Source organism: Capricornis sumatraensis, chromosome 1 (genome assembly GCF_032405125.1).
Source record: "Capricornis sumatraensis isolate serow.1 chromosome 1, serow.2, whole genome shotgun sequence".
NCBI lineage: Eukaryota > Metazoa > Chordata > Mammalia > Artiodactyla > Bovidae > Capricornis > Capricornis sumatraensis.
This window is the reverse complement of record NC_091069.1, coordinates 13,585,883-13,604,537: the sequence shown is the minus strand read 5'-3', so window position 1 is coordinate 13,604,537 and position 18,655 is coordinate 13,585,883. Positions and strand designations below refer to the sequence as shown.

The window sequence follows — 18,655 nt, the reverse complement described above, 5'->3', positions numbered from 1 at the left end:
TGGGGCCTCAAACCGTGGTTGTGTGGCTTCAGAGACTGTTCTTGTGAATGCTTCCTTGTGATCTGGGGAGGAAAAACTAGTCATGCACAGTACCCAGCCTTGAAGTGGCAGAGCTGGGGGTGGAAATCAGCCTTGGCCACCACACCTATGTTATCCTGTATGTGAGAGCAGAAGGGAGAGTTACCTCCATGAATCCCTGAACTTGGGTTTCCAACCTTTGGGTGACAGGGAAGGAGAAAACCAGTGACTTCATCTTGATCACTCAGCTCGGAATGTGGAGCTGTGACCCCTGACCTCAACTTCCTCTCTCCATCATGCTGGGCTGTATTTCAGGATGGCATGTCTGCTTAGCCAGGCCTTGGTCACAGGACAGGCCTCTGAAAGCAGGTGCCCAGTTATATGTCCCCAGAGAAAATTGATGGTACTGCTGATGGTAGAAGTCTTTCCAAAGTGTGTGTATGATTTTCTTTGGACTAGAAGGACACTGCATGTCTTTATGAAACACATTCGTGCCTGTTAGAGGCTGGTGAGCTGTGGTTGGGGTGCAGTATGCAGTGAGGGTGGCTAGGAGAGAGGGGAGAGAGAATCGTGTCCCTAGGAGTGTAGGAAGTCTGGCAGTACTACACAAACAAACACGTTTCCTTCAGGGCCAGCAGCCCCACAGCATCGGGCAGCGCCTACCAGCAAAGTGAAACAGGGCCTGCGACTGCTGCTGACTGCAGGCCGATGCTGCTATGTGGGGAGGCAGCCCATCACAGAGACGGGCATCAGGGGTTCTCTTGGTGGACCCGTCAGAGATGTGTTTACGCAGACTGTTTGTTCCCTGGAAGTGTGACTCCCTTCTTCTCTCTCAGCCTGTCCCAGGCTTCTGAAGCCCAGCTCTTGTCTCCCGGGGCCCCCAGGCCCACTCTCCTCTCTTCCCGTCCTGTCCCCCGGCGGCTCATCGACTGCTCAGTAGCCTAAGCTCCTCGTGACTCAGTCCTCTGACTGCTTTCTCTCCGACCGCTCACATCCTGTGGTTCCCCAGCCTTGGAGATTCTGCGGTTGGAACAGCAAAGCGGCTGTGCTGTGTGTGCTGGAGTGTGTGCACACTGGTGGTGTGCTGAGCCTGTGCCGCTGTCATCTCCTTTAATCCTTGCTCCCGCCCTCTTAGTGATATTCTTCCTCCTGCTCTACATGCGAGGAGGCTTGAGTCCAGAGAAGTCCAGCAGTGTGTGCATGGTTCTGAAGCCAGCAAGTGGCAAAGCAGGGATGCCAGCTGAGGTTTCCTGGCTCTGAAGCACATCCTTTCTACCCTCTAAGTGACCAAGGAGCCTTTTGAAGTCTGACATCTTATAACTGGTTTTTACCACAGTTGCCACACCGAGCATAGCTTCCTCTGATGTACCCCTGGTGAGTGTCTTTGCACATGTCCCATTCTCGTTGAAGCCATAGGAAGTATCGTTTCAGTATCTGCTGTGTGAGTTGCTGGCGGGGCATGCCCCTCAGCTTATTGTTCATGGGAACACACTCAAGGAGTTCTGCAGGAAGGCCCCCATCCAGGATGTTCCTGGAAGACCCGCCTGGTGGGGTTTGTACAAACAAAGCGTGACCCTGCCAGCTCAGCTGAAGCCCTGCCTTATGCTGGGAGGATCTCTGACCCCAGCGGAAAAGGCTGCTCTCTTCATCACTCAACCGGGAGGCTGCTGCAGGCCAGTCGTGAGCTCTCTGTCCGCCTGCCAAGAGGCTTCTGGGCAGACTCTTGCCTTACGCTTAGATCTGGTTGGTACCTTGGTCTCTGCACAAAATCCAACTCTGACCTCACTTCTGCTTTACTCAGACATCTGTGATACTCTGTGTTAGAGTATCTGGTCTTAGAAACAGTCTGCTCTTTTTTTTTTTTTTTTTTTTTTAATTGTAGTGAGATATACATAGGACGTTCCTGTAGCTCAAGTGGTAAAGAATCTGCCTGCAATGCAGGAGACCAGGGTTCAATCCCTGGGTCGGGAAGGTCCTCTGGAGAAGGGAATGGCAATCCACTCCGGTATTCTTGCCTTAAAACTCTACCATTTCAGTTATTTTTAAATGTACAGTTCAGTGGTATTAAGTACATTTACAGTATTGTACAATCTCCAGAACTGTTTTTGTCTTGTGAAACTGAAACTTTGTACCCATTGAAAGCAACAGTCCCTATTCTCAGATCCCCCAGGTCCCTGGTAATTGCTGTTACTTTCTGTGTCTGTGAATTTAACTATACTAGGTACATCATATAAGTAGAATCATATAATATTTGTCCTGCTGCTGCTGCTGCTGCTAAGTCGCTTCAGTCCAACTCTGTGTGACCCCATAGACGGCAGCCCACCAGACTCCCCCGTCCCTGGGATTCTCCAGGCAAGAACACTGGAGTGGGTTGCCATTTCCTTCTCCAATGCATGAAAGTGAAGTTGCCCAGTCGTGTCTGACTCTTAGCAACCCCATGGACTGCAGCCTACCAGGCTCCTCCATCCATGGAATTTTCCAGGCGAGAGTACCGGAGTGGGATACCATTGCCTTCTGTTGAGCCTCGCTTGTTTCCTTCAGCATAATCTTTTCAAGGTTTATCCATGTCATAGCAGAATTCTCTTGCCTTTTTGAGGCTGAATCATATTCCACTGAGTGCATCTGCCCAGCGTAAACGTCCATTCATCTGTCAGTGGATCTGCTAAGCCACAATGTGGTGTCAAAGGGCCTGCGTACTAGTCTTGCCCTTGCCAGGCTCACCAGCCTCCTCTCTGGGTATAGGCCTTCTCCTCTGCTTTCTGTGCTGCAGCCACACTGCCTTTTCTCAGTTCCCCAAGAGCAGGACCCTCCTCACCTGGAATAAGGCCTTTATTTTACATGGACCATTTGCTCTGGTGGGAATGACCTTTGCCTAGCTTCTCCACTCTTACTCATCTGAACTTAAATATCCCTTAACTTAAATATCATCACATTTTCTTCTGGAGTCCCACAGGAGAGTGTGGTCAGCCTCCTGCTTATTATTTTCATAGAGCTCTTCATGTCTTTATCATGGTTCTTACCACTGTAGCTTATTGATTAACTGTGCATGTGTGTTTAATGACTGCCTTCCTTGCCAGACTGTAAACTCACTCTGACATAGTGAATGGAACACAACAGGTGCCCTGTAAAATAGCTGCTGAATGGAACTGTAAACTAAGTGAATAAATTAATACCAGAAAGACAAATGTTAAATTACTAATCAGATCTCAAAAAAATCATCTTATAAGAGCCTAGATTGTTTGCCCTGTCATTTCTCATTTGATAAAAACTTGAATAAACTCTTCATTATTTGAAGATACCTCTGTAGTTGCCATTGGGCTTTCCGTGGGGGCTCAGTGGTAAAGACTCCAACTGCCGATGCAGGAGATGCAGGTTCCATCCCTGGGTTGAGAACATCCTCTGGAGGAGGAAATGGCAACCCACTCCAGTATTCCTGCCTGGAAAATCCCATGGACAGAGATGCCTGGTGGGCTGTAGTCCACAGGGTCACGAAAAGTCAGACACGACTGAGCACGCACGCACACACTAGCTACCAAACATGAACAGCAGTAGCCACAAAGGCAGCTTACGTTTTCTGATTGTTTATTTCCTACCATGCTTTTACTGTTCACTTTCTGTATATTATCTCGCCTTATCCTCACAAGAACTCTGAAAGGTAGAGGCTAGGGCTTTCTGTTTGTTTATTTTCAGTCCCTATTTCCAGATGAGAGGACCGGGGCTCAGAGAGTTTAAATCGCTTACTTAAGGTCACTCAGCCAGTACATGCCAGGTGCAGAAGTGGAGGGGTGTCAGGGTAGGTTGGAGCACCTTCCTCTCTGCTAGCACCCTTCCCCTCATTAATAGAGAGAACTCAGTGTCTCTCTGTTTTATAAATGGGGTGTCTGCCTTGATTTTCTTTGAATCCAGAGTTTTCTGGCTGAAGAAGAATTTGAAAACCCCAGGTCTTCAGAACAAATTCGATGCCCCCTTTTCTGGCCTTACCCCTGTCTCCTCCCGTGCTTCTGCCCGGAGCGCTCTGCCTTCTGCAGTCAGTGAGTCGCTGTGCATCTCTACGGCACTTCCCGAACCTCACAGCAGAGTGAGCTGTGTTCTCCACATGCTCCTTCCTCCTGCAGAAAGCCTGTCCCTCCATCCCAGCAGTGCTCTTCCTCAGCAGTGGTTGATGAGTCTGTCTGCACTGCTGGACTGAGCCTCTGGAGAAGTTGGACCAGGCCTCCCTCATCTCTGGCACTCCTCAGCCCGGCCCAGGATCTGGCAGTGAACCCTGGGGCCCCCGCCAATGCTTGATGAGTGAATGCAGGCCAAGTGCAGAGCGGGTGCTCAGAACCAACTGGCTGAGCCGAGAGCCTGAAATACAACTAGCCTGAGCTCACAGAACCCCGTGAATGCGAGATGGAGATGATCAGATGTATTAATCACTGGTTTGGAAAGGCATTACAATATTTCCATAATAGAGTATGTTTCTTTTCTAAAACAGATGTGCCCTCGTTGTTTCATGAGGAAGTAATTAAGTGTGTTTGATTAAAACATTCATAGATGCTATCATTTATTCAAGGCTACTACTATATGCTGCTGTCTTTACTGGTACTTTATATACGTCGTGTCTGCTTCTCCCAGTCCCCCAGACAAGGTGTTTTCATTATCTTCACTTCAGAGATGAAGAAACTGAGGCGGAGAGAGATTAAGTAGCTTGCCCGCTTCTGAGTCAGCTTCTGAGTGATAGATACAGGAATAAAACAGGTCTGACTGTACTTCAGAACCAAGCCTTTCCGTCACCCTGACTGCTTCTGATCTTGTATTCCGGATTCGTTCAGCTCAGCACCACCCGGAACCAGCATGCAGATGCCACTCTTCCTCTCAGCACTTCCTGTGCCTGGCACCCCTTCCACCTCCTCTCTTCTCCCCTCAACCCTCACTGTATCCTCCCACCCTCACTGTACCCCCCCACCCTCGCTGTACCCTCCCCCTCCTCCCTTCTCCCGCCTCACTGTACCATCCCCCCACACTGTACCCTCCCCCCACACTGTACCCCCACCCTCACTGTACCCTCCCCCCACACTGTACCCTCCCACCCTTACTGTACCCTCCCCCCACACTGTACCCTCCCCCCACACTGTACCCCCCCACCCTCACTGTACCCCCACCCTCACTGTACCCCCCACCCTCGCTGTACCCCACCCTCGCTGTACCCCACCCACCCTCACTGTACCCCCCACCCTCACTGTACCCCCCACCCTCACTGTACCCCCCACCCTCACTGTACACCCCCACCCTCGCTGTACCCCCCACCCTCGCTGTACCCCCCACCCTCGCTGTACCCCCCACCCTCGCTGTACCCCCCACCCTCGCTGTACCCCCACCCTCACTGTACCCCTCACCCTCACTGTACCCCCACCCTCGCTGTACCCCCCACCCTCGCTGTACCCCCCACCCTCACTGTACCCCCCACCCTCGCTGTACCCCACCCTCGCTGTACCCCACCCACCCTCACTGTACCCCCCACCCTCACTGTACCCCCCACCCTCGCTGTACCCCCCACCCTCGCTGTACCCCCCACCCTCGCTGTACCCCCCACCCTCACTGTACCCCCCCCACTTTCTTAGATTATTGCCTCTGCATTTGCATTCTGAAACGGACATAGTTTTGTCAATGTCAATAATTAAATACTACAATGTGTGGAAACTGGTGTCAATAGTGCAATAGTGTCACATTTTCATTAATAAATATAAAAATACTTTATTAAGGCCAAATTACATATATTATGATTTTGTTTTCTTTATGTAGCCATTTACTCTCAAGATTTTTTGTCCCAATTTGTATAGTTTTGAACATGTGATTTTTTTTCCCTCCATGTAAAATAGAAGTGTAGTAAAAAAAACAGTTGATTAGATACATTTTTTTATTTCTTTAAAGGTTGTCTAAAAAGCAAGCTATTTCAGATTATATATGAAATGTTAGATTGAAATACTTCTCTGCAGAGAAGTTTAAGAGGTTTCTGACAGACTTAGATTCATTTATTTTTTGCCCCTCCTAGTGTTTCAGCAGGATTAAGCTTTTTGAATCAGCAGATCAAGTTTTAATTTTCCTGTTCCTTCCTTATACTGACATATGCTTTGGCAGAACAAAAAAGAGACCTAAACATGTCAGCATGATTTTTGTTCAATGAATTAAAAACCATAAAAGTAACAAGATCTGATCCAAATCCCTAAACTCCTGACATGGTGGTTTTGTCCTTTTCAGTCCCAAGATTCATATTACTGACTTTGAAAAAAGCTTTCTGCCTGGAAGCAGAAGTAATGGCAGCAGCACATAATTTATTTGGAATAGACTGCAAGAGGTAGGCGGCCTGGAGTAGCGGGAAGAATGCAGGCTAGAAAGATCTGGATATGAATCCCAGTTCTGTCACTCAGGCCCACAGGCAAGTTACTTAATGCCTCAGTTTCCTCATTGGAAAATGGGGGGTTTTAGAATCTAGTTTGATGAGTTGTTGTGAGGTTCAGTGAGGGAATAAGGTACTCACCTAGCACCGAGGGGTTTAGTACTGGTAGGAGTCAGGATTATTTTCATTTTGAGAATATTTTGAGAATTTGAGAATTTTGTGAATTCAAATAGCTGGATCCAGAAGGATTTATTTATCACTCAGCTGCCCACTTTATCTTCACAGCTTGTCCTGTCTCAAAATGCTTTCATTCTTTTTCTCATCCTATCAGAGAAAAAGTACTAGATAAAGCCACTAAATCTTTAACTCCTGTTTGTCACTGTTTCACATGGAACACTTATACCCAGGATTTGGGATTATCCGTCATAAGCCAGAACCATGTTGACTTAAGGGTCAGGAACCATATGCCAGTGGTGTCCAGTTCAGGATTCAGGAGGCAGAGCATTTTTTTCATACTGAGACTATTGGCTTTTGAAGCAGGCCAGCATAGGTTTGGCTTTGTGTAAGATACCAAGCTTTTTCATCTGTAAAATGGAGTTTGTGATCCTATAAGACCCTCTATGATATGGCTTTCCAGCCTCTTTTCTGGTTACTCCGTTCTTTGTTATCTGGTCCATTTGGTTCCTCATACGACCACAGTCTCCTGGTAACTTAAAGCCTTTGTGCATGCTTTTTCTCCCTCCTGGAAATCCCTACCAATCCTGGCAACTTGCATATATTCTTTAGATCCTTGTGGGCTATTAGTCATGATAGGATGAGCAGTGCTGTAGTAACAAGTAGTCCCCCAAATCTCCATGCCTCAAACAACAGAAACATTTCTTGTTCATGCCAAGTGGGGCACTGTTCACCATTGTCTCTCTGGGACCCAAACTGACGGAAGTGCCCTCTCAACCTGCACTGCAGCCAGCAGGGACAAATGTGGTAGAGCGCGTGCGGGCTCATAAAGGCGACGCCCATTCTGCTCACATCTCATTGGCCAAAGCAAGTTGGGCAGCCACACCAGACTTCAGAGGGGAGGGGAAGTGCATTCCTACTGGAAGGAATAAGAATCAGAATACCAGCGAACAAACCTAATGAAAGCCGCGCTCAGATATTGTTTCCTCAGCAAAGTCTTCCCTCCCCCAGCTGACCCCTCCCCAGACACAGGCATGCTCTGTTGTAAGTCTCTTTACTTAGCTCTCTGCCTAGCTGAGCTCCCTCGGAGCAGGACAGAGGTCTGTCACCTTCATCGTCGCACACTTGGTACAACCAACACTCTGGTCCTGACGGGTAGTAGTGTGCACACGACCAAGAAACCAAGGTGGGACAAACATGTTGGCTTTTGCAATGAGTAAGTGTAAAATAGGAATAATAACTGCTTCATACAGTTGTAAGGGTCAGCTTAGGCAAACAGTTCTAGAGTGCCTGTCCCAGGGATTTATAATAGGCCTTCAGTGTGCTCACTGTTGTTATTATGATAAGGATATTAATAGTTAAAATAACTGACATTTATTAAGCATTTTTAGTATGCCAGACACTCTCATGGGTACTTCGTGGAAGTTAAATGGTACAGTATTCTCATGTGTTGTGTCTGGGTCAGTGCTAAAGCGATTCACAAGTAATTTGTCATGATAATAGTTAAGATTCTGAAGGTTACTACTTATTTGTTTTGGATGATTTAGAGGTGTAGAGATGGTGCTGTTTCTGCAGCATCTCATTCATTGGCATTGCTTTCTTTAGTTGGAGAGAAAGGGGTGGAATTACAGCTGATAGTTGCTTTCGTTTAAAATGTGCCAGGGTCAGTGCTAGACAAGTGACACAGACCATCCCATAATCTTCACACCGCCCCTTTAAGTCAGGTACTGACAATCCCATTATACAGATGGGAACTCTGAGGAAGGGAAGTCAGTTATGCATCCAGTAAGAGGCATGGCCAGGATTTAACTTCAAGGCTGCCTAGACTCTCTGGCTCATGATTTTAAGCAGCACACTTACTGGCTGTCCTCAGTTATCTCACCAGGAACCTTCCTTGACCCTGAACATCCTCCTGGGCGTGTGTCAGGAATGTGAAGATCTTCCAGCAACGGAGAGAACAGTTATAAACTGCTGAGCTAGTGCATAAAGTGATGTTGAATTCTTGGCAGGCAGTTCATACATGGGATGATTTTATTGAACTTTTTTTTTTTGTCTTTTATCAGAGTAACCCGGGAGCACAGAGAAATGCTGGTGAAACTGGCTAAACAGAACACGAACAAGGCCAAAGACTCTTTACGGAAGATTCGTACCAACGCAATAAATAAGGTGAAGAAATCAAAGGACAAGGCCTCCGAGGACACCATTAGGCTCATAGAGAAACAGGTACTGTGGCCAACAGATGTCATGTTTACGTATCTGACCCAGAAAATCATTGTTCACATCTGAAGTGAAGAAAACGAAAACAGGGTACCCCAGTTCTTTCACTGACATGATTGGCATTGGCCGAGTCTGTCCTGGGCCTGGCCCTGTGCTGGACCCTGGAAATACAGAGGAGGGGAGGAAGCTGCTGACCATACTGTGTTCCAGGCTCTACCCTGAGCACTTTACAACACTTAATTTATCCTTGTCACTGCAAAGCGAGGTGGGTGGGTGGTGAGAGGAGCGAGGTAACTTGCCCAAGGTCACGCTGCTGGTAAATGGTAGCCATAGCATCCAAACCCAGCAGACTGATCTCAGAGCCTGTACTCCAGGGCTCTCCTGTCTGTGCTTGGTTGTCTGGGTGCTGAGAAGTGAGGACCTGGCCCTGTTTTTAGTGTGCTGAGTAAGCGCACTTGAACAAGTCTTAAAGGAGCAACTGGAGTGAAACAGAGACAAGGGGGAATGGTTAACAGCATGTACAAAGGTATGGTGATGGAAAGGAGCACCGTTCAGTGAGATAACTGTGGCTTCGACCCAGGATGACACAGAAGGGCAGAGATGACGGTGGCCAGTTCATTGCAGGTCTCCTATACCAGGCTGAGGAGTTTGAACTTTAACATGTCCGGAGGTTCCCATGTTGGCTCTGCATCTTTATTGGTCATTTGTGGCCACACTGATGCTGCATAGCATACCACCTCGAAATTCAGTGATATATATTTCAAGCATTTCTTATTCCTGTCTCTGTGGGTCAGCTGGGAGGTAGCTGTTCTAGGCTGAGCTCAATGTGGCTCAGCCATTGAGACTTCCCAGGTGGCGCTAGTGGTAAAGAACCCGTCTGCCAATGCAGGAGATGCGAGATGCAGGTTCAATTCCTGGGTTGGGGAGATCCCCTGGAGAAGGAAATAGCAACACACTCCAGTATTCTTGCCTGGAGAATCCCATGAACAGCTGGCGAGCTACAGTCCGTAGCATCGCACAGAGTCGGACACAACTGAAGTGAGTTGGCACGCACCTTCTCAGATCTTGGATGGGGCTCAAGTCGGCTCTACATCTCTCTCAATCTTCTGGAGTCAACAGGCTTCACAGGGCATCTTTTCATGGCAACAGCAGATGGCAAGAGCATAATCTACTCAAGTACATTTTAAGCACCTACTCTTTTCACATCCCACTGGCCAGGCAAATCTTACCAAACCCAGTATCACTGTGGAGGGAAAGTATATATGTTCATGGAGGTCTGGGGGTGGGGGTGAGTATTTGTTGAGCAATAATCTAATCTGTCACGGCATTAGAGTCACTTGAGGAGCTAACAAAAACATGGTTATATGGGGCCCCTGTTCCCAGAGATTCAGTCAGTGAGTCAGGGGTGGGGCCTTGGGTTCTGCATTTTAAAATGCTCCCCAGGTGATTCTGATGCAGTGACTCACTTGAATGATTATATTTTCAGACAGCAGAGCATCACACTTGTGTTTGAAGGTTGACTATGGTGGCTGGGTGGAAACCAGATTGTAAGGGGCATAACTGGAAGTTGTGAGGCTGCTGCAAGAATCCAGCCAGGAAATGATGATGGCCTGAACTTGTGTGGTACCCGTGTAATTAAGACAGAAAGATTAGAAAAAAAAAAGACAGAAAGATGATTTACCAGTATTGAGGAGACAGAATGTTTAGCTTATAAACATTATAAGGGGCTTTCCCAAAGCCTCCATCATCCACGATAAAAGCACTATGTTATGAAGATTGAACAGGAGTGTGGGCAGGATAGGGCATAAAGAGGGAAGATGGGGAGGCCAGGAGAGTCGTTAGGGGGTCATGAGGACCCCCTAAATTGACTATTCCTTCCTCTTGGACTAACAGAATGCTAGTCATAGAGCAGGCCCAACAGTGACTCAGGGAAGAATTTTAGATGAATGTCTGGGCCTCCTACATTTTCTGATTCAGTAGGTCTGCGTAGGAATGTGTATTTTTGAAGGGTTCCCCAGACAAGGAAAAACAGGAAAGGTAGTGACCCGGAAGCATGGCAGTGTACCCCTGTAATGGCACTGAGGTTAGAAAGAGGTGGTTCTACACTTGATGTCATATGACCTTGGCAAGTGACTTGACTTCTTGGAGTCTGTTTCTTCTGTGAAAAGGGATTTGGAATTCCTGCTGTGAAGGGATACGCTAGGGATGCTAGAAGCACTGTGAGAGTGTCTGACACTGAGCCCCTCAGGGCTCGCTTCTTGCCCTCTCTGTGGCCTCCTCTTGCCTTGCATTAGCTCAAAGAGACTGGTAGACTGGCCTGCCTTTGCTGAGCACTCACCAGGCCTTGTAAGAGTCCAGCTGGGCCAGCTCCTTGTCCACCTCCCAGGGGATTTCATCGCTCTAGCAGACACTTGGGCTTTTCGTTGCTTTCTGGTGGTGAGCCTGTAACCTCTGATGCCCTTCAGGCACTCTCTGAGCAAGTCTGGGCCTCTGCCTCAGGGACCAGAGCCCATGCTCCTTGGAAAAGAAGAACGATCACATAACCGGCACTTGTTTTTTTTTCAATGTTTTCTTAAAAAAAAAAAAAATTATTCAAGTAACATTAATTTATAACACTGTATGTTTCATGTATACATTACTCTACAACATTCTTTTTCAACTTCTGTAAACACTAAAGTATGCTCATCACCAAAAGTTTAGTTTCCATCCATCACCATAAACATTGACCCCTCGTTTAACCCTTTTGCACTCCCCTCACATTTTTGGTATAGGCCTTCAAGGTTATCTCTGTAAACATATATGGAATATTACAAGAAAAAAGGTCATGCTATATACAGTATTACATGATACATCCAGTGCAATAATCTTTATTATTTAAGATACTATCACTTTAATATTAGCTCTTACCGTTGTTGTTAATAACTTTAATTACTGTCGTATGGCTAAAAGTTTGGGTAAGAAAATATTCAGGAGACAGCCATGTGCACACTTCATTTTGTTCGTTTTTCCCCAATGGAAGGCATCAATCTGGAGTTTGGGGTGTACTTTTTTATTGTTGTTATTTATTAATTTTTTAAAGTAAGCAAGACAGGAACTGATTGCTGCTTTATCAAAAAGCTTTTTAAAATGTATTTTTAAATTTTGTTTCTGATTATCAAAGCAGTATAGGTTCATTGTAGAAAATGTAGAGAATTCAGAAGACTTCAAAAATGGGGAAAATTCATCCTATAGTCCTGGATTTGGGGATATTTCTCCTTTTCCCCCTTTTTCAACTACTTAGTTTTTACAAAATATTTGGTAGTTTATTTATTAACATATCCTTTATTTGTTATATTTGTTTTTTGACCATGCTGGGCAGCATGTGATATCTTAGTTCCCTGACCAGGGATCAAACCCACGCCCCCTGCATTGGCAGTGCAGAGTCTTAACCTCTGGACTGCCAGGGAAACTTGGGAACTTAACTACATAGTTTTTAACGTGATCAAACAACTTTCTATCCAGTTTTTTATTTTCTGTTTAGCATTATTAGCATTTTCTTCTTCTTTCTTAAAAAGCTCTTTGTAAACAGCCACACTCTGATGGTTGCAAAATAGTCCATCTTGTGGTTATACCGTAATTCACTTTCATAAGCCCTCTTTTTGGACATTTAGTTTGTTTAAACTTTTTTGTTATTATAAATAAGGTTGCAGTGAATGTTTTTATACATAGATCTTTGTTGAGATGACTTCCTAGGATAGAGTCTCATGTATGGAATTATAGCACAAAGAAAATGCATATTTTTAAGCTTCTTAGTTTGTACTGTCTAAATCACTTGCAGGGTGTTTAGAATTTGTGTATTTTAAAAATTCTTGGCCTTTTCTAATCCTTGACATTTGAACCTAGCATTTTTGATGTGAACTTAAAGTGTTGCTTACCTTGGAAATATTGCTTTTACTTCCACATTCTGCAGAAAAGATTTATTCTTTCTATAAATCCATAAACCTTGCTAGAGGATAATATACCTATACATTTCTGATTTATCGACTTAGGGATTTATCCAAAATAAGTTATCAAGAATCTTATCTACAGAGTTGTCCATTGATGTATTATGTATAAAAGAAGACTGGGGAGAATTCCTTGGTGGTCCAGTGGTTAGAGCTCCATGCTTCCACTGCAGGGGACACAACTTCCATCCCTGGTCAGGGAGCTAAGATCACACATGCCGTGTGGTGCAGCTGGAAAAAAACAACAACAACCTGAAAACTGTCTAAAGTTCTGATAGTAGTAAAATAGCTTGTTTTAGATCCATTCACTGGACTTTATATATAGACATAAAAACACTTACAGGCACAGTTAATTTATTATAAGTTTCATGTATGTGAAAAGGTTGGCAGCTTATTTACTTCAGAATATTAATGGTCACTTGGATTATGAACAATTGTAATTTTATTCTTTGTGAAATTTCTTTTTTAAAACTTTTTCCAAAATTCTTTTGAGGTCAGATTTTTTTGAAAGCTGTATTATAAAAGTGTTTCATCTTTGGCATACAAGAATAAAAGGGTTCAGTGGTATGTTCTCCCCACGCAGTCATGTCTGGCCTCTCCCTCTTCCCCACAGCCTTCCCGACCCCCAACCCAGGCCCGCTCTGCTGACAGAGGACCAGGGCCTTCCCACTTGGGGCTCTTGACGTCTGCCAGCCTGCTGTTCCACCTTTGCTTCAGTTTGCTACAAGTGGGTCTGCTGAACATTAAAGCACTTGGCAGAAGCCACCAGTGAATTTAGCCAAGACCCTTTCACTGCTCCCTTTTTCTGAGAAACAGCCGTTCTGAAGTGGAGCTGGGTGCTAGTGGGGCTGAAGGGCTCCGAGCAGACTGTGCGGGCAGGCGGGCAGGCGGGCTGGGCTGAGTGAGGCACTGGGCGGGAGACCCCCCCCCCCCCACGGCACTGTGGGTGTTCTGAGCTGCGCTGCCCAGCTCTGCCCCACGCGCGTACGGTGTGCTCTTGGACTTCCCCCCCTTTTCCGTCTCTCCCTTTCATTTTCCTGAACGTATAAGGAGCCAGCGCTGATGATGACGGTCATGAGCATGACAGTGATGGTGCGGATGATGTCATCTTCTTTTGGGGCAGCATATTGTAGTGGAAAGAGCTCTTGCTGTGGAGACTGGCCTGAATTCAAATCCTAGCTCTTTCCCGTCTCAGCTTTTAAGGTCAGCAAATGGCTTCCACCTTCCTGAGCCTCTGTTTCTTCATCTGTAAAGTGGGAGCAGTAATGCCTGTCTCACAGGATTTGGCAAGAGGACCAAGTGACACAGTGTACTTAAAAGCAGCTAGTGTGCTGGCTGGTCTTCAATAGTCATTTGTCCTATTTGTCCATCCTGCTCCTCCCCTAACCTTGTGACTTTGACTGTGGGACAGGGATGGACGGTTTTAATGAGTGTAGCACAGCCTCCTTTGAATGAAGAAGGGCTAGGCCGGGTGCTATGGGCTCCCCAAGGGGAGTAGCAGCACCAGACTGGCAGTCAAGGGTGGGTGAGTTCTTGGCTCAGTCATATCACTGACTTTTTATGTGATCTCGGGCAGGTCAGTTAAAATCCCATGCCTTGGTCTGCTATTCTGTAAAATGGGGATAATATCTGTCCCATCTGCCTTATGGTATTAGGTATGTGAGGTTGTTGGATCTGAATGAAGTCACAGAGGACAAAACACTTCTGCGCAGTATGAACTGTTGTGCAACTATCAGATGAAATAATATTAAAAGGAGATCAAACCAGTCAGTCCTAAAGGATATCAGTCCTGAATATTCATTGGAAAGACTCATGCTGAAGCTGCAATGCTTTGGCCACCTGATGTGAAGAGCCGACTCATTGGAAAAGAGCCTGATGCTGGGAAAGATTGAAGGCAGGAGGCGAAGGGGGCAACAAAGGACGAGATGGTTGGATGGCATCACTGACTCAATGGACATGAGTTTGAGCAAGTTTTGAGATGTGGCGAAGGACAGGGAAGCCTGGTGTGCTGCAGTCCATCAGGTTGCAAAGAATGGGACATAACTGAATGACTGAACAACAACAAAGGAAGATAATAACAGTATTTTCTGTATTTTGAACATGATGTGAAGTAACGCATGTAAAGTTTTTAGCCCAGCATTTGGCTCTTAGTAAATAGATGCTATTGTTCGTATCCTTGCTCTTAATCATTGTTATTTTAAGATGGAAAAGATGAACTTGCAGGTGGACTGTCCCCAAGGGCACTCTGTGCCTGTAATATGGCAGAGAGTTAGTAAATATTTTCATTAATTGATTAAATTAAAAAGAAGTCAGAAAGTGATAGTAAAAATCGGAGTAACACAAGCAACATTTGCATAGCAAATAACCAGTTTAAACATACTTGCATATTCATGATCTTATTTAACCCTCACAATTCCTTTCTGAGGGAGGGACTCACCTCCTCATTGGAGAGAGAAGGAAATTGAGACTCAGGGTGGGGAAATGACTGGCACCCTGTCGCCCCACTGAGAGCTGAAGCCAGAACCGTGTTACCAGCCAGTTCCTCCAGGTACCATTCCTCCCCTCAGTCCCAGCCTCTGTCCTCAGACGCCATCTTCCCAGAGGAGGCTTGCAGCCCTCATTCCTGGCTGCCTCATGCTACCAGCACGCGGGTGCTGGAGTGCTGCTGGGCACCACGCCACACCCCACACAAGGAGGCTCCTCGGGGTGGGGGCACAGGAAGCCTCTCAGGGGCTTGTGCCAGCTGAGCGAGGATCCCAGGCAGCCGCTCTGAGCTGGTCCTGTTTGGAGTGCCCGGCAGCCCAAGCAGCTTTGCTCTCCCCTCCTCCAAAATGTGCAGCTGTTGCTATGGTAAGAGTCTGGCTGTCTCCCTGCCTGGGACCAGTTGCTCCAAATCCTTTTTAGTTGCTATCCTTTCCAGGGCATTTATTTCCCAGTTCCTGGCCAAGGCCTGTGGTCTGCAAATAAAGATGTCAAACAGCCGCTGTGCTGCTGAGCACACAGAACTGGGTACCACACTGCCCCCTTCAAAGCTTCCTTCCTGAGGTCTCTTTTAGACATGGGACTGGAGGCTTGCAACACTTACTCAGTTGTATTGTTTCTTTTTTCGTTCTTAGAGTGAGTTTGTGTTTCCTACAGAAAATGTGGAGGATACAGAAAAGCACAGAAAACTAATAATTATTCATTTAGGAAATATTTCCTGAGCACTTGCTATAGACTAAGTTTTATGCTGAATGTGACAGATACCGACATGAATAATACACTTCCTGTCTTCCCATCACTAAAAGATAATCACTAGTAATATTTTGACACGTTTTCTTCCAGTTTTTAAATATATCTGAGATCATTTCTACTATGTGTATACACATTTTGTATTCTTTTTTCTTGGATTCAAGGGTAACATGGGCATGTTTCCATGATGTTATAAATAATATCTTGAAACATTATTTCTTTTTCTCTGATTACAAAAGCAGTCCATGCTTGTTATAAAACAGACATGTCAGAACTGTATACTGGAATGTTATTTGTATTTATACCCTCTCCATGAGAAGTAGACAGTCAACCCTTTTTAATGACTATATGTATTCAATTACATATACTATCATTTTAAGTTTTCTCATTTTTGATTATAAGCTTTGATAACTATCTTTGCATGTAGAACTTTAGGACATTTTCTTAGATTCTATTCATGTGATAATTTCCCAGTTGAGAGAGTTTGGGGTTAAAAATGATATGAACACTTGCATCAATTTGAATTCCTATCCATGATATGTGAGTTCATCCATTTCACCACAGCTCTGGTATTGACTATTATAATTAACAACCGCAACATCAAATTTTGTTAACTGTGATAACTAAATTATATCTTGGTTTAATTTGCATTTCTTCAGTGTCTATTGATTTTCCATGTTTGTTAACCAGATGTACTTCATCTTTTTTCAAGATTTTTTTTTTCTGCTTGCTTATTGGGATCTTAATATTCTCCTTATCAATTGGCATGAGGGCTTTATATAGCAGAGTGTCTGAAGTGTAGGAAATTCTAGAGTTTCATTAAGGGACAGATTAGACTGACTTCTCTGTACTGTTATAATTGTTAACTATTTGGGGGCTCTGCAGTCAGACTACCCAGGATTAAATTCTTGTCAATGCTATTTTACAGCTGTGGATCCTGAACAAATGATTTTAACTGCCTCAGTTTCCTCATCTGTAAAATGGAAACATGACACTGTCTCATGGTGTCTATTTCTTCCTGTCCAGAGTCAATAAGAGTATGTGTACAAAGTTCTTAGTTCCATGCCTGTCTGGGATGCAATTCACATGAGCTTTTGCTACCATTTTTTATTTCCCAGATAATCTTCATAGTTCTAGAACATTTCTCCCCCTCCCCTTCCCAGCCCCAGTTACCAGGTTGTCTCATTTTGTTTTTCTGCAGATCAGCCAAATGGCCGATGACACAGTGGGAGAGCTGGACAGGCATCTGGCCATGAAAACCAAAGAGCTTCTTGGATGAAAACCCACCAGGGCCAGCAGTGCTCCAGAGCCCAGTTCCTAGTGGATCCCATGGGTGGCAAATCGGCACTTCTCTATTCCATCCATACGGAAAGTTGTCACCTTGCATTGTCAGTCCTAGCGACCGACGGCCGTCCAGTGGGACACTGTTTATTCTCTTCCTCCTGTCCGCTGACCACCGTATCTCCTCTGGGCCTTCTGGCATGGGTGGTCCTCAGAGACGCTCTGTTGCTGACAGAAGGCCTTCACTTGGGCCATTTGTCTTGACCATGACGTCACCAAGCTGTCAGGACCATTGGCAGGCTTGCCACTGTCTGCTGCTCATCTTGGGAGCCTTCTTTTCAGACAATTAGTCAGGCCCTGTCCCCACTTTTGAATTCTGCTTGGGCCAGTGTGAGCCTTCACCCGTGTTGGATACCTTTGCTAGAGGCCCATTTTCACCAAACAGTAAAACCTAAATAAATTGGAAAGAATAACAAGCACGGAGGAAACAATGGGATCGGTGTGGATTCATGATCCCAAGGACCAGTGTGTAAAGCATCCGGAACAGTGCTTTTGCTCTCTCCCCTTACCATCCTCCCACTCCTTGCCTGGCCGGTCCTGTTCACCCTTGGGTCTCAGCTTGGAGAGCATGTCCTTTCCCCTGCCCAACCTAGGATGCCTGGTATTGGCTCTCCTAGCACCGTCCACTGCTTTTATCTGAACCTCAATTATTCTTTTTGATAATTAGTCTGTTTATTTTTAGTTTCCTTAGAAGTTGACATAATGGAACATAGTAGTCTGGAACTACTATGGAACATAGTCTGGAACATGGTAGGCATTCAGTGTGTTGTGAATGAATGGCACATAGTAGCTGCTCAACAAATGCCAGCTGTTTTTCCTTTCTTTGCACTCTGAACACGATTCTTCTCTCATTTTTCACTCTTGCCTCTGTCCTCAACATTTACTCGGTAATGAGATCTCTGTCCCCAGGGCCTGCCTGTCACTGATGGACAAGTTGTTTATTGTGGTGCATCTTTGGGTACTAGGTTAAGTTACGTTCTCCCCCCCCAGTAATTCTTTTCCTTTTGTTTGTTCATTTATTCAGTCATTCATTCATAATCTAGCCATCGTGAGCTAGATTCATAACAATTCTAGGTAATCTTTTTAATCCTCACAGTAAACTCGCAAGGTGTAGATTATCTCCATTTTGCAAGTAGGAAAACTAAGACATGACGATATTAGATAACTTGCCCAAAGTGTTAGAGGGTTTCATTATTCACTGTCAGCCTCATTTTACAGAGAGGGGAGAGCTCACAGAGGTTCGGTTTCTTGCCCGGGATTTCACAGCTATCACCTGGCAGACCTGGGCATCGCAGTGAGGCCTGATCTCAAT

General features: G+C 45.5%; 1 protein-coding gene across 1 annotated transcript in view; it reads left to right on the top strand.

The window, feature by feature from the left end:
• The window catches only part of MRRF (mitochondrial ribosome recycling factor), a 56,093-nt gene extending 38,229 nt beyond the window's left edge, over nucleotides 1-17,864 (top strand). Inside the window, exons 6-7 of the mRNA XM_068977815.1 lie at nucleotides 8,635-8,794; nucleotides 17,204-17,864. Of these exons, the coding sequence (XP_068833916.1) occupies nucleotides 8,635-8,794; nucleotides 17,204-17,281 (238 nt within the window). The 3' untranslated portion in view covers nucleotides 17,282-17,864. The remainder of the gene's footprint in view (nucleotides 1-8,634; nucleotides 8,795-17,203) is intronic.
• Nucleotides 17,865-18,655: the final 791 nt, after the last annotated feature.